This window comes from Orcinus orca, chromosome 5 (assembly GCF_937001465.1).
Source record: "Orcinus orca chromosome 5, mOrcOrc1.1, whole genome shotgun sequence".
Classification (NCBI taxonomy): Eukaryota; Metazoa; Chordata; class Mammalia; order Artiodactyla; family Delphinidae; genus Orcinus; species Orcinus orca.
Genome location: NC_064563.1, coordinates 12439286 through 12454371, shown reverse-complemented (window position 1 = coordinate 12454371; position 15086 = coordinate 12439286). Strand labels below are relative to the sequence as shown.

The window sequence follows — 15086 nt, the reverse complement described above, 5'->3', positions numbered from 1 at the left end:
TTTACATCCCTTAAAAGCCAGCTGTTGTTAACTCTGAAGTCCAACTAACTCCATTTCTCCAGGATGTGAATGTCACTTGCCTTGCTGTTTATAAAGTTCTCCCAGGGACACCAGTCTCACTCTTGGCATAACCCAATCTGGCACTCTTGGAACTATACACCGCCTAGCATATAAGCTTTCAAAAAGTGGGGGAAACCTCTCACCATTCAGAGAACTATCCAACATAGATGCCTTTTGTTTACCCATCTACATACACATCCACACCAAACACATACATAAAATCTTTCAAAGTCCTGTTTGAATTATCTGATTTTATCCTAATTAATTTACACCAATAAAAATACAATACTAAAGATAGCTAAGTAGGTCCTTTCTGACTTTCATCATTTTTAATCCGGGAGCTCCCTCAAAAGGAAAAGAGGGGACTTCCCTGGTGGCTCAGGGGTTAAGAATCCGCCTGCCAATGCAGGGGACACGGGTTCGAGCCCTGGTCCAGGAAGATCCCACATGCCGTGGAGCAGCTAAGCCCGTGCGCCCTAACTACTGAGCCTGCGCTCTAGAGCCCTTAAGCCACAACTACTGGAGCCCACGTGCCGCAACTACTGAAGCCCGTGCACCTAGAGCCTGTGCTCCGCAACAAGAGAAGCCACTGCAATGAGAAGTCCGCACACTGCAACAAAGAGTAGCCCCCGCTCACCACAACTAGAGAAAGCCAGCACATAAGCCACAAAGACCCAATGCAGCCAAAAATAAATAATTTATTTTTTAAAAAAATGTAGTGTTCAACTGTAATAACTTGCATTCTAGGCTTCCAGAACAAGCATTTGTGTCAGAAGCAACTGCTTCCTAATTTCCCTTTTTAAATATCTTGTCCTGTGCTGCATGGTTTAATATTACCTGTGACCTTAAATCCGCAAGAGTAGAAAAGACATAACCTTTAACCTTATAATAAATCAAAGATGAAACCATCACCAATTAAGAATCTGAACTTAAATTTACTGCGCATAAGTGAACTTTAGCTGTGGGAGTAGTAATTCTATCTAGACTTTGTTTTGTATGACAACCAGTATACACGAAGAATCCTGGCAACTTTTCTTAAAATCAGTATCACATAAGGAAGGTAGATGAATCCCTCAATAGTATAACGAAGAACTGGGGCTAGGGACCGGAGTAGAAATCAAACCTAAAGTACTTGGGAACTTTAATCATCGTGTACAATACACTGTAACACTTTAAAACATTATTGGTTTAAATAACTGGAGATTTCATTTAATTTTCGTTTTAAATTATAAGTATTACTCAGTGATTGGCTTGATGTGAACTGTCCACAGGATACATAATCCAGAACAAAAAGGCTTAATCCTAAACTATTTCCTCCAGGCACAGAACATTTTCCAGGGGCATCTCAGTCTAGCCCAGGTATATGAATTTTACATTAGACTAGAAAAACGAAAAGGAAATAAAATGCCGAAAAACCTAATACAACCCATACCTAACTACTTGGATTATCTGCTTTTTTTTCACTACCATAATCAATGTTCAATTGCATTTTAATGTGTGATTGACCCTAGTGGGACTATGCAACAAAAAAGATTATCAATTGTTATATGAATATAAGACATAATTGTACACATAAGTGAGTCATTATTACAGCTATAACGATCCTTTAAAGATGTACTCATTTCCATTCAAACTTTGGCTTAGTAATTAATATACTCAGTTTATACTAAATTAAAAGGTTTTACATATGTTCTGAATTACAGCAGTAGCCACCTAACCAGTCTTGGGTGTCCCTATTTGTCTTTTATAATCTACTCTTCTAAAACCTGTAATGTAGCGGTTATTTAACTTTGGGGTGTCATGGGCCCCTCAGAAGATCTAATAAAACTATGAACCCTCTTGAGAAAAGTACATTTATGCACATTCCCCCTGAAGCTCTTCATAGCCTAGCTTAGACTTCCCATCACCTACCGATCCGTCCAAACTTCTTAACCTTGTATTCCAAGTACTTCATAATGTAGTCACTGTTAATTCAACTAATCTACCTCCAGTCCTTTCCAACTACACCCACCAATCGGGTCTATCTCCTAACTATCCCAACAGAAATATACCATCCTCTTTTTCTGGCTTGCCTTCTGGGTTCCCTCTTGTTGCTTTCCTGCCCAAATGTTTGCTCTCAACAAACCCTTTCTGTGGACCTAAAATACCTCCCTTGCCATGAGGGTTTCCCTCTGCCTACAATCAGATCATCTGATCCTTTCTGAATTCAGAATCATGTTATCTCCATCTCTTACGGAGCACTCCATGTTCTACACTGTATTATACAAAGCATTCAAAAAAAAAGTCAAGAAACATAGAACACACTTATTTCTGAATTATATAGTAGTTACATTTCCAAAGAATATGCTCCATGTTTTTCCTCAACTTCTATAAACCTTTTCATGTGAAGTATCTCAGACGCTGTGCATTTATTTAGGCATGTCTTCACTCATTTTCTAGCCAGTAAGATTCTTAGGAGCAGAGATGGTAGCTACTCTACCCTGTGTCCCCCACAATCTCCAACACAAAGCAAGGAGACACTCGATATGGAATACTTGAACATATGGGCATCAGTGTTTTGGGGGCATTTCATACATTCTGTATCCCCAATTATAAGATTTTTCAAGGATCATCTAGTTTTTTCTCCTACTGAAAAGTCAAATAATGCTCTACCCTTAGTGAATGCTTGACAAGTGAGAACTTACTATCTGAAACAGTGATTTATTCTCATCCATACAATATCTACTCATTGATATGCCAACTTTGTTCAAAAAAAAAAAAAAAAAAAAAAAAACCATGGGCTTCCCTGGTGGCGCAGTGGTTGAGAGTCCGCCTGCCGATGCAAGGGACACAGGTTCGTGCCCCGGTCTGGGAAGATCCCACATGCTGCAGAGCAGCTGGGCCCGTGAGCCATGGCCGCTGAGCCTGTGCGTCCGGAGCCTGTGCTCCGCAACAGGAAAGGCCACAGCAGTGAGAGGCCCGCGTACCGCAAGAATTCTTACCTAATGACCATTAACCCAGGAGGGAACACAAAGATGGCTCCTACACAAAAATAATCCAAATGTGAAAACTATTATCCTTTTTAGTACTACTGCAAACAAAGTTTAACTTGAGTTATAAAACCAACTCGGAAAACAGAAAAAAACAACATCCAGACTATACATATGCATACTACCAGAGGCAATAAAACAGCACAAAAGTATAGAAACTTTTTTTAGAAAGTCTTAAACATGATATAAAAGTTTCTAATTGATTCACGCTAAAAGAAGTCAGACATAAAAGGTCATATTGTATGATTTCATTTATATGAAATATAACAGGCAAATTCATAGAGATAGAAAGTAGATTAGTGACTGCCAGGAGGTAGGAGGAGGGGAGAACAAGGAGTGACTGCTAATGGCTTTTTTAAAGACTTTTTCTTTTTCTTTTTTAATTTATTCTTGGCTGCATCGGGTCTTCATTGCTGCACGCGGGCTTCTCATTGCGGTGGCTTCTCTTGTTGCGGAGCGTGGGCTCTAGAGCACAGGCTCAGTAGTTGTGGCACACGGGCTTAATTCCTCTAGGGCATGTGGGATCTTCCCAGACCAGGGCTTGAACCCAGGTCCCCTGCATTGACAGGTGGATTCTTAACCACTGCGCCACCAGGGAAGTCCGGCTAATGGCTTTTTGGAGTGATGAAAATGTTCTGGAATTAGACAGTGGTAATGGTTGTACAATTTTGTGAATATACTAAAAACTACTGAACATTTTAAAAGGGTGAATTTCATGGTATGCAAATTATATCTCAATTTTTTTTAAGTTTATGACCATTTTGGCTATTTTATCTCAGAGAAAACTGTTTTTTAATAGGAATCTAATTTTATAACAGTTTGTTTCCTCAAGCTGATCTAAACTAGTGGTTATAAACTGGTCCCCCTTTTTAAACCACAGCTTTGAATTTTTCTCAATGTTATCTACCAACTTGCCAACACTTATAAATAGAAATTTTTCATAAGAATCTGTATTTCTGGCTTCCTACAAAAAACTGGAGTTCTAAAAATACTAGGCACACCTGCACAGAAACAATGTCCTGGAGCGAACAGCAGCTAACATACCTGCTATTTGCCATGAGCCCCATCACTCCCTATTGTGTCCTAGATACTGAAGCCATGTATCAGCCGCCATTTAACTCCCCAGTTGTGAGTTTGTTACCCCTGAACCAAACAAAGACCATCTACCTTTCTTTTTAGGGTATACTATGAATCACTGCTGATAAAATGTAAGCCTGTAATTGGTCTGAGGGTACAAATTTCCAGCTATAAAATGAGTAGATCTGGGGATCTAATGTACAGCATGGTAACTATAATTAACAATGCTCTATTATATATACATAATTGAAAGCTGCTAAGAGAAGTAGATCTTAAATGTTATCTCCACACACATACACACACACACGAATGGTAATTACATGAAGGGATGGAAGTGTTAACTTACTGTGGTAAGCATTTCACAATATATACATGTATAAAATCAAAGCTGTACACCTTAAACTTACATATGTTATATATCAATAATATCTCAATAAAGCCGGAAAATAAATTTTAAATGTAACCATGTATGATTACATTTTTAGTAACTGCAAAGAGAAAAAACCTGACAGTGACACCTGTTGAATAAAACCCTGCAACTGTTACAGATTCGTGCTGTTATAAACACTTTTTTGTGGGGGAAAAAATCCAGGGATGTTTCCTAAAAACAGGAAACAAATTCTTTTCATTTCATTTACAATTGAAAGTTATTTTCACCTAGTAATAGAAAATAGCACAGTAGTAACTTCTTACCCCCATATTGGTGTTGGCACAAAATGAGGGAAAGCTGTCTTACTCATTGTCATTGATTGGATATGAAAACTAACTGCTTTATTTACTCACTGATTTTATGTTTAAACCACCTAGAACCCCCTGATGCTTATATGCACAAAGAAAAACAACCCCTACCCACGTTTAGCTTCTATGTAATAGACTGTATTTACAAAGATGGAAAAAAGCAAAATACAGGGTGTACATGGAAATAACATAGAAAAGCAGATTCTACTACCTCCTAGTTCAAGTGTAAATGAGGACTGAGCTAAATGCTATGTCAACTACCTTTCAGCTTTAAAATTCTGTGTACTTAAACAGATCTCCTCCTTTCCTCCAAATAAAATAATTCGTCTAGCTGAACCGCCTGTCCTGTAGATGGGAAAGGTTAAAATAGTATTTGCATTCCATTTCATTTGTACCATCGCTTTTAACAGCTAATAAAATATCAACACATAAGATGACTTCTAAAAGCAGCTATTCCCTTCCTGAGCCAATTACTTAGTAGTTTATTAGAGGTAAACCCCAAGGTTCTTCCCCCCGCCCCCCGGCCCCAGCCATGCCACTTCATTAACTTGCCCAAATACCTTCAAGTTTACAGGTGACATTTTACATATCATCTTTACCACCAAGTATTAATAGATATTATATAAAACTGGAGTAGCATCACAATTGTTTCACAACTGCAATTCCTAAATACACAAATGCAAAGGTGCAATTGGATTTTATGTCCAACTGAAAATACAATCCTGTTTCTGTTTAAATCTGATGAATAAAATGAGATGCTCTCCCAAAAGTTCACCAAATTTCTAACACACATAATCCAAACAACTTTCTTCAAAAGCGTAAGACGAGAAACAAAACAAAAATTGTTACCTCAACTATAAGTTATGGAACCACAAGGTGCCATTAGATTGGTAAAGATTAGTGGAGACCCTGGATCTTGAGTTACACACCATTAAGAGTACAACGTGAGTTAACTGTACAGGAATTGGTTTATGCTTTACCTCTTATTCTTTAATAGTGCTGCCCCACAGAACTTTCTGATGATACAGATGCTCCACACCTGTATTGTCCAATACCATAATCAAGAGCCACGTTGGGCTATGGAGCACCTGAAACGTGGCTAGCAGGAATGAAGAACTGAATTTATTTTATTTAAAATTAAAGTTAATTTAGGGACTTCCCTGGTGGTGCAGTGGTTAAGAATCCGCCTGCCAATGCAGGGGACACGGGTTCGAGCCCTGGTCCGGGAAGATCCCACATGCCAAGGAGCAACTCAGCCCGTGCACAACTACTGAGCCTGCGCTCTAGAGCCCGAGAGCCACAACTACTGAAGCCCGCGCACCTAGAGCCCGTGCTCCACAACAAAAAAAAGCCACTGCAATGAGAAGCTCGTGCACTGCAATGAAGAGCTGCCCCCGCTCGCCGCAACTAGAGAAAGCCGGCACACAGCAACAAAGACTCAACGCAGCCAAAAATAAATAAATAAATAAATAATAAAATTAAAGTTAATTTAAGTTGCCACATGTGGCTAGTGGCTATCATACTGGACAATGCAGTTCCACAATTTGAAATACAAAGTATAAGCTTGACTAAACACTAGGGTTTTTCAAAGTATCATGTCCTGATGATGTTAACACCAACTAAAAACTTTCTGATACCAAATGATACACAAGTTCAGCCATCAGCCTAAACAGAAAAGTCACTTATTAAATGACACTACTTAGATTCAGAATTTAAGGTACAATATTCACTAAGAGACAACACTGAAAAATATATCTCAAGTTTTTCCCTCACTGTTTTTCAAAAGGGGAACTCACTTTCGGAATAGTTTCCCAATACATGCAATTACCTTCCCTTCAAATCTGTTCACTATCTTCTGTTCAGAAAAACAAATGGCAAAGATAAATTCTCAGCACTAAGGAGTCTACTGCGATTCGGTATATTTCACACGTTAATTTCCGTTTTCCTTCAAGGAGAGATTCAGATGTTTGGAAACCTCTGCATCGCCTGAAAGCCTTGTTACATCGTTCCACGTTTTCAGGTGTACAAGTAATTCTGATACAGTTGCGATTTCGTTCCTAGACACGAAATATTTCCTCAATCCAAGAGTCATGACAGTTTACCGCACTTCAGGTATTCTTGTATCAGCTCTTCCTGAGTCAAGAAAAGTAACCAAGATGGTGCACAAGATGTCAGAAGAAAACAAGTGTGGGAACTTGCACGTTGAATAACTACTCCCTGAGCAAAATCTCCTTTGACCCAGAGAGTCGGCCTCGAACTACCCGGCGACGCCAACAAGCCAGCAAGGTCGTGACCCTCGGTCACGGCCGCCGGCAGCGCCCCGCCTGGCTGCGGGAAGCCACCTGTTAGGCCCCGGCCTCACCTGGAGAGGAGGCGCGGACCCGGACGCGGGCGCCCGGCGCTAGCGCGGACCCGCCCCTCCGCCGGCGGCGGCCGGAGGCGGCACGTGGGTTCCCCCGGCCGGGCTGCGCTGACAGGCGGGCCGCCGCGACCCCCGAGGTGTCCCCGCCTCCCTCGCACCGCCCCGCCGAGCGGGCGCCCAGCGGCCCACACCGCCGGCCCCCCCTTCCTCCCGCCTTCCCTCCCACCCCCGGGCCTGCCGCCCCTCGCCTACCTGGTCGCGGAGTTTGAGGAACGCCATGGCGGTCGGCGCCGCCCGGCCACCGCTCCCGCCCCAGGAGCTTCGCCTGCGCCCGGAGGCGGCGGGTCGGCGGCAGTGAGCTAAGGAGTCCGCGGGCAGGGGGCGGCACCGCCTCCCCGCCGCCCTCCGCAGCCGAGAGGTGAGGAACCGGAGGATCCCACCTCCTCTTCGAGGACTCCCCGCCCTCCTCCTTCCTTTCTTCCTTTTTCCCTCCGCTGTCTCCGCAGCCGCTGCCGCCTCACGCCCCCTTCTCGAGACAGCCGGGCAGCCCCCGCGGCCGCCCCGCTCCAGCCCGCGGCAGCCGCGGCATCCAAACTCCACTCCACAATATTACCACCACCGCCCGCCGCGATTGGCGGCCGCGCGGGGGAGAGGCCAGAGTAAGACGAGCGCCCATTGGCCACGCCGCCTCGCTCGCTCGGGCCCCGCCTCCCGGATGGGCAAGGGCGGGGGAGGAAGCGGTGAGGGTGGGCGCGGAGCCGGGCGCACTGGGCGGGGGCGAGCGAGGGAGCGGAGCCGGGGGAGGGGCAGCCAGGTGCCCAGGGCGCGCGCCCTGGGCTAGGTGGGAGGAGCCCGGGCTTGAGGTGCGGGTCCCGGGAAGTGGGGGGTAACTGCCCGGGGCTCGCACGTGGAGGGAGCGTGCAGAACGCTCCCCAAAGCCGGAGGAGACTGCAGGGGCTGGGTGAGGGGTGAGGGGCCGGAAAGGGGGTGAGAGGTGGGCACCTGGGGGCTGCTGCCGTCCTGGGAGCGGCGAGGGGAGGGTGGCGAACAGGACTTGCACGTGGAGGGGGAGTGAGGATTCGCCCCTGGGCTTCCGCAGGATGCAAGAGCCAAGGGAGTGGGGTGAGAGATGGTCACCGGGAAGCGGCTGTCCTCCCGGGGGTTGGGGGGCGGGCAGGAGGGCAGGGCCGGAGGGAGGGGGAGGGGAGCGTGAACTGGCGGAGTCTGGCACGTTGTCTAAGGAGAAAGAGCGCCCCTTTTCTCTCTGGCACGCGCCCCTCCGGACCTGGGGAGGTTAGAGGGGACGTCTGGGGGGGCCGCCCTCCCGCGGGCAGCAACCGTGGGGGAGGGGGGCGATGCTGGCATTCTGAGCAGAAAGGCAGCACCTTCGCAGCCAAACTGGTGTGGACGCCTAAGCCTTTCTCTACCCGCGGTTCCAAACCGAAGCAAGGCTGTGGTTCTCTCCCCAAATCCTCCTGCCTGGCTTGCATTTTCCCCCTTTCTTCATTTGCATCTGAAGGGTTTTGCCTCCCACTCGAGAGAAATCAATTTAAAAAAAAAAAAGATGTGTTGGATTGCCAATAAATAGCATCCTTGGATGGAGGAGGAGAGGAATGACTCCCCTGCTACACACGCCCCCACGCCACCCCACAGCTCTGAAACGGCTTTTCTTTCTTAGGCAACAACACACTGTTGCCATTCCAGGCTTGTGTGGGAGAAGACTGCTGTGCGCCCGTGTCTGTCCGCCCGGGCGACTCCAGCCCTTGGTTAATAAAAGGTACAGATGGTTAGAACACGAATGTGTGACGTCAGGCTTGGTTTTAAAAAGTTCCCTGTTCCCTACATCAATTGTGTCTCTTGGGACAGACTTTATTTAGAGGATCGATTTGGGTCTAATGGCAGTCGGGAGAAAAGGGGACCTATGCCAGGGCTGTCAGTGTCTTATAGTGCTGCACTTATAACAAAAAACTTCTTTTAGCCCCATAAAAAATGAAAATATCAGAATGCAACATGAAAAACACTGCTGACTAATAGCATGATCCTTCCAATATTCTTCGGCATACCAAAGACTTGATTCTATAGAAACAATTATCTAAAATGACATTCCTCATCATAAATTATATTTTCAAATTAAAATGGAGGGATCCTCACAACTGTGAGGGAACACTCATGATGAAGCCAGACTGTTCTTGCTTTGCATCCTCAGTACCTCTCTCCCCTTTACTTCATCAACTCCTGCACATAAAATAGGAATACTGTTTCCCACCCTGCCTCTCCTATCAGTTCAGTGAGGGTGAAGGAGTTAATACTGTGAAAACACTTGAGTTTTCCGCAACAGAGATGTTGTGATAATATTGCTACAGTACTTTTTGATCACAAGTCACCTTTGTAAACAATTACCCATGTGCTATGTCCAATACAGAGTTCTTAGTCCAGGAGTGTAAGAATTTACCCTCATTCATGCACAAGCCTATTAAGCACTGTGGATGTCTAGCCAGGAATTAATACATCCCCCTCTTCCCCCAGCCCACCCCCAAAAATCTCTCCTCTGAGTTAAAAGTTCTAGAATTTAAAAGCATAACAGAAACTTGATTAGGAAGAAGAGGAAGATTCACTTTGGGGAAAACAAGTGCATTTGAGAGTATGCGTAAATTGTGGACCAAGTATGCATTTTAATAGGTTTTAGGATTGAGCTAATGAAAGTTTTCAGGGCTCTTCTGAGATTTTCTAATTCACATTAATTAATGAAAGTATTTTACAAGGCACCATCCCTGACAACTTGCACATAGAAGGTTCCAAGCTCCCAATAGATAATGCTTAATATCCAGCTTGGTTCTCACCCTCCTCCACCCTGAACACCATTTAATTTGCATCAGACGCGCAGGCTCAGTGGCCATGGCTCACGGGCCCAGCCGCTCCGCAGTATGTGGGATCTTCCCGGACCTGGGCACGAACCCGCATCACCTGCATCGGCAGGCGGACTCTCAACCACTGCGCCACCAGGGAAGCCCAATTTGCATCTTAATTTCACTATCTGTAAAATCTAAGCATAACATTATCTGGCCTACTCATCTCACGCAATCAAATAAGATAATGGTATGAAAGGCTGTGGGAACTCTGCAGAACCATTCAAATTTAATGTTATTATTACAGCAACTACATTTCCATAGCTGGAGAGAGGGTGACAATCATTCTGAAAAATAGGAATAAGAAATCTATGTCATTGAGCAATAAAATGAAATAAGATTCATATCCAAATTCTGATACTATTTTTTAAATCTTTATTATAAGGTTATTCTGGCATATATATATATATAATATTTAAATATTAAAGGAATCTGTAGTATTGAAAAGTCCCATGTCATCAAAGCTGATGATGTCAGGAACTTGAATGGTATTGGTAATCTCTCTGTCCCACCCTTATCACCCCACCCTTTTCTAAACGTCACTTTCATTCTCCCTTACTGCAGTCAGCAGCTCAACTCACATCTTAAGTACTGTGCAGTCATGAAGGAAATCTCAAATTTTAAAAGTCTCAAGGAATGACTAATCAGGCTAGACTCATGTGCCCATGCCTCAGCCAATCACTACAACCAAAGAAGCAAGGTCTGAGAATTGATGACAGCTTCCATTGAGAATTCATGTTTAAAACAGTGGGAGGAAAGATGTCATGTAGATGTGACCACCAGGGTAATTGCTGTGAGCTAGGCAGCCACACCCAAGTTTACTTACTGTACTACAACCACAGTGGGCATTTGCCAGCGCCTTACATGCTTTACATCATTTAAGTTTTTCAGTAACCTTTTTAGGTTAGGAAACTGCGGTCCAAAGAAGGGGTGTGCCCATTGTTACCTAGCTAATCAATGACAGGGCCTGGATGCATGAGGACCTGGAAAGCCAAAAGAATAGCTTATGTGATAGGAAGTAGACAACTATTGATGGCTTTTGAGCCAGATAATCCTTATATTATAAAATGGATTTTATCATGAGCCTGAAATACATGGAAAATGCATATCATAAACTGCCAAAGCAGCAAAGATATGTTCAGAGACCTAGAGCATAGAATTGGAAAACCTCATATACATATAAAAGAGTTTCTGGAGGAAATAGAGTATGAAGGAGAAGCAATCTCTATAGAGATGATGCGTGAGAATTTGTCAGACTGGAAGAAAAATGAGTTTTCAGATCAAAGGAAGATGCTAAGGCTCAAGCAAAGTTTTTTAAATTGAGACCCATACATAGTAGTGAAATTAGAGAATACCAAACACAATAAGAAAATGTTCAGAGTTACCACTGAGGAAAGTCAAGTTATCTTAAAAGAAATGACAGTCAACCTGTTAGCAGGTTTATTAGCAACAATAGGCTATGGAAAACAATGGGAAATATCTTCAATGTATTGAGAGTCCATCCTGAGAAACTAGAATTCTATTCCTGACTAAACCATCTTTCAAGAGGAAGAATAAAATAAACACTTTTTTTTTTTGTGGTACGCAGGCCTCTCACTGTTGTGGCCTCTCCTGTTGCAGAGCACAGGCTCCGGATGCGCAGGCTCAGCGGCCATGACTCACGGGCCCAGCCAATCTGCGGCATGTGGGATCTTCCCAGACAGGGGCATGAACCCGCGTCTCCTGCATCGGCAGGCGGACTCTCAACCACTGTGCCACCAGGGAAGCCCAAATAAACACATTTTTAAAATTTAGGACTCACAGATGGTCATTGAAAAAGATACGAAAGAATATACCCGAACAAGCAAAAAGCTGAAACCAAAAGGAATAAGTGAGTGGGAGAAGGAAGGATAAACAGATAAATCAGTGAATATCTTGGTTAATCTAAATCAGTAGTATTTTTTTAAGTACCCGTATTTTGGAATTTTAAAACCAGGTGAAATTAAGTTATTAGCCCATAAAAATGTGGTAGATAATGGCAGAAAGGAGTTCTGAGTTAAAGACAACTTTTTTTATTCAGAAGGAGTGAGGTAGTCTTAAATTTTAGACTTTGACAAGCTATTACATTGGTTAAAGTTTTTTGTTGCAAACAACAAAACCCAAGCAAGAATTCGTTAAATCGATCTTCAACAGCTCCCAGAGTCACTGGGAGAGCTGAAAAAACAAGCGTGGGCTGAGCTTCTAGAAAAAGTGCCCTAAACCATGTAATAGAACTGGTGTGATAAAGAAACTGCTGCTACTCCCATCAAACACCAAATGCCAGGAGCTCAACTTCTCTTCATCTGCTCCTGCCATCAGCATCAATGCCAATTCTGTGTCAGAAAATTAGTCTTGCGGCCACTGCCACCTCCACAAACTGGATATCGGCCTCTACCTACACCAGGACAGTGGGAGCCATGTGCAGAGCTTGTATCCTCACATCCTCATATTTCCACTGGTGCTTCTGGTTAGCAGAGCCAGTATCGTAGGCCTGCATCATAGCTGCAAGGGAGGCAGGAAATTTGAGTTCTCAGTTTTACACAGGGGAAGAGGGATCTGTGACCAGGGAATTATCCCAAATATAGAAAGGCTATTTAAAAGATTATGGCAGCCTTGAATATGACAGAGCCCCTTAGTGGTATATATATTAAACATAGGAGACTCACCAAAATAAGAGAAATAGAATGTGTGACTTCCAAACCTATGGAGAGAGAGAAAAAAAAAATGACCTAGAGAAGAGTTAGTTACCAGATTAGCGGGCAAGAAAGAAGAAAAGGAAAAGCAAACTAAAATTATGATAAATAGGAAACTCAAATAAGATTGTATAAAGAAGTCCAAGTATATTATTAATCACAGTAAATATACATGGTTTAGGCCTATTAAAAAGCAACAACAACATGACAAATACATTCTGACTGGATTTTTAAAAAAAGAAATCCAACCATGTGCTGTTTGCAAGATATATGGTTAGAAAATATTACCAAAAAGTTTGGGGGAAGGCAATTAAAGAAAACTATATACCAAGAAAATACTAACCCCAAAATTGTTTGTCTAATAACATTAATATCAGGCATAAAAATTTAAGGCAAGAAGGACTGATAGAGATAAAGAGGTGATTTGTAGGAATCACAAAAGAAACTATCCCCCATGAAGATACACAGTCACAATACATTCATGAATTTGTGTGCACTTAACCACATAAAGCAAAATTTGATGGAACTAAGTAGAGAAGTTGGCAACTGCACCATCAGAAACTAATAGACAAGCAGACAAAACGTTAGAATACCATAAAATCAATAAGCTTGATACCATGTGAGATTTATACATGAACACACACGTACACACACATAATCAACAGTAAAAAAAATAGTTCATACTGCTTCTCCAAGACACTAAATCCAGCCATTTTACAGGTGATTTTTACCAAACATACAGGAGACAATGCCTTTCCTTTGTTATATTTCACAAAGTAAGAAACTAAGAACCAAGTATAACTGAGACTCATGATGCAACAGGTGCTGCTCAGACATCTTGTCTTCCAAACCAACCCTTGGACCTGTCCAGTTCTTTGACAAGGGCACTTATTTCAACAACAGGGCCCTCAGAACCATTTCATTGAGTCAAAAGCTCTTCTAAGGGGGTCTCTGCTTAACTGCTTCAATTATCTCTCTGCTGATGACTGCTCCTCTGTAGTTGAAACACATGGAAAATGCATATAATAGACTGCCTGAGATAAAAATATACAATTGTATGAATGGTATGATATAAGCTCTGTTAAAAATCAAGAAAGCAAATATCTGAATAGAAAAAAAAATTAACTCTGGAAGAAAATATCCTGCAACATTAAATAAAGTTATGTCTGAGTGACAGACGTATGAGTCCTTCTATTTTTCTGTATTTCGCATATTTTATTTAGCAAGAAATTAAGTAGTTTACAAATACACTGGCACTTCATGATTTCATTACTTCCTTGGAATAAAAAAGACATGAGACATATAGAAAACAACTATCAAAATAGCAAAAGAAATTCTAACTATATCAATAAGTACATTAAATGTGATTGGACTAAACACCCTACTCAAAAGGCAGATTTTATCAGACTGAATAAAACAGCAAGCTCCAACTCTGTGTTACAGGTCAGCAAGAGACACACTTGGGATTCAGAGATATAAGTAGATTGAAAGTGAAGGATGATAGGGAGGGTGGGAGGGAGGGAGACACAAGAGGGAAGAGATATGGGAACATATGTGTATGTATAACTGATTCACTTTGTTATAAAGCAGAAACTAACACACCATTGTAAAGCAATTATACTCCAATAAAGATGTAAAAAAAATAAGTTGTTACAGCTGCTATAGGAAACAGTATGGAGGTTCCTCAGAAAACTAAAAATAAAATTACCATATGATCCAACAATCCCACTCCTGGGCATATATCCAGATAAAATGATAATTCAAAAAGATACATGCACCCCTATGTTCATAGCAGCACTATTCACAATGGCCAAGACATAGAAGCAACCTAAATGTCCATTGCCAGATGAATGGATAAAGAAGATGTGGTACATATATACGATGGAATACTACTCAGCCATAAAAGAGAATGAAATAATGCCATTTGCAGCAACATGGATGGACCTAGAGATTATTATACTAAGTGAAGTAAGTCGGAAAGAGGAAGACAAATACCATATGATATCACATATATGGAATCTAAAATATGACACAAATGAAACTATCTACAAGACAGAAACAGACTCACGGACATAGAGGACAAAATTGTGGTTGCCAAGGGGGAGGGGGTTGGGGGAAGGATGGAGTAGGAGGTTGGAGTTAGCAGATGTAAGCTATTACATATGGAATGGATAAACAACAAGGTCCTACTTTATACCACAGA

At 42.5% G+C, this 15086-nt stretch overlaps 1 protein-coding gene across 6 annotated transcripts in view; it reads right to left on the bottom strand.

Moving 5' to 3' along the window:
• ANKRD28 (ankyrin repeat domain 28) overlaps positions 1-7884 on the bottom strand; it is a 186399-nt gene extending 178515 nt beyond the window's left edge. For 3 of the 6 annotated variants that reach the window (XM_049710169.1, XM_049710171.1, XM_049710172.1), the window contains exon 1: positions 7519-7884. Coding sequence is in view for 2 of the 6 variants with exons in the window: in XM_033431993.2 (XP_033287884.1) it covers positions 7519-7545 (27 nt within the window). In the remaining 4 variants the exon portion in view is untranslated. The remainder of the gene's footprint in view (positions 1-7518) is intronic. The other 3 variants (XM_033431993.2, XM_033431995.2, XM_049710175.1) reach the window with 1 other exon arrangement.
• Between the last annotated feature and the right edge of the window lie 7202 nt (positions 7885-15086).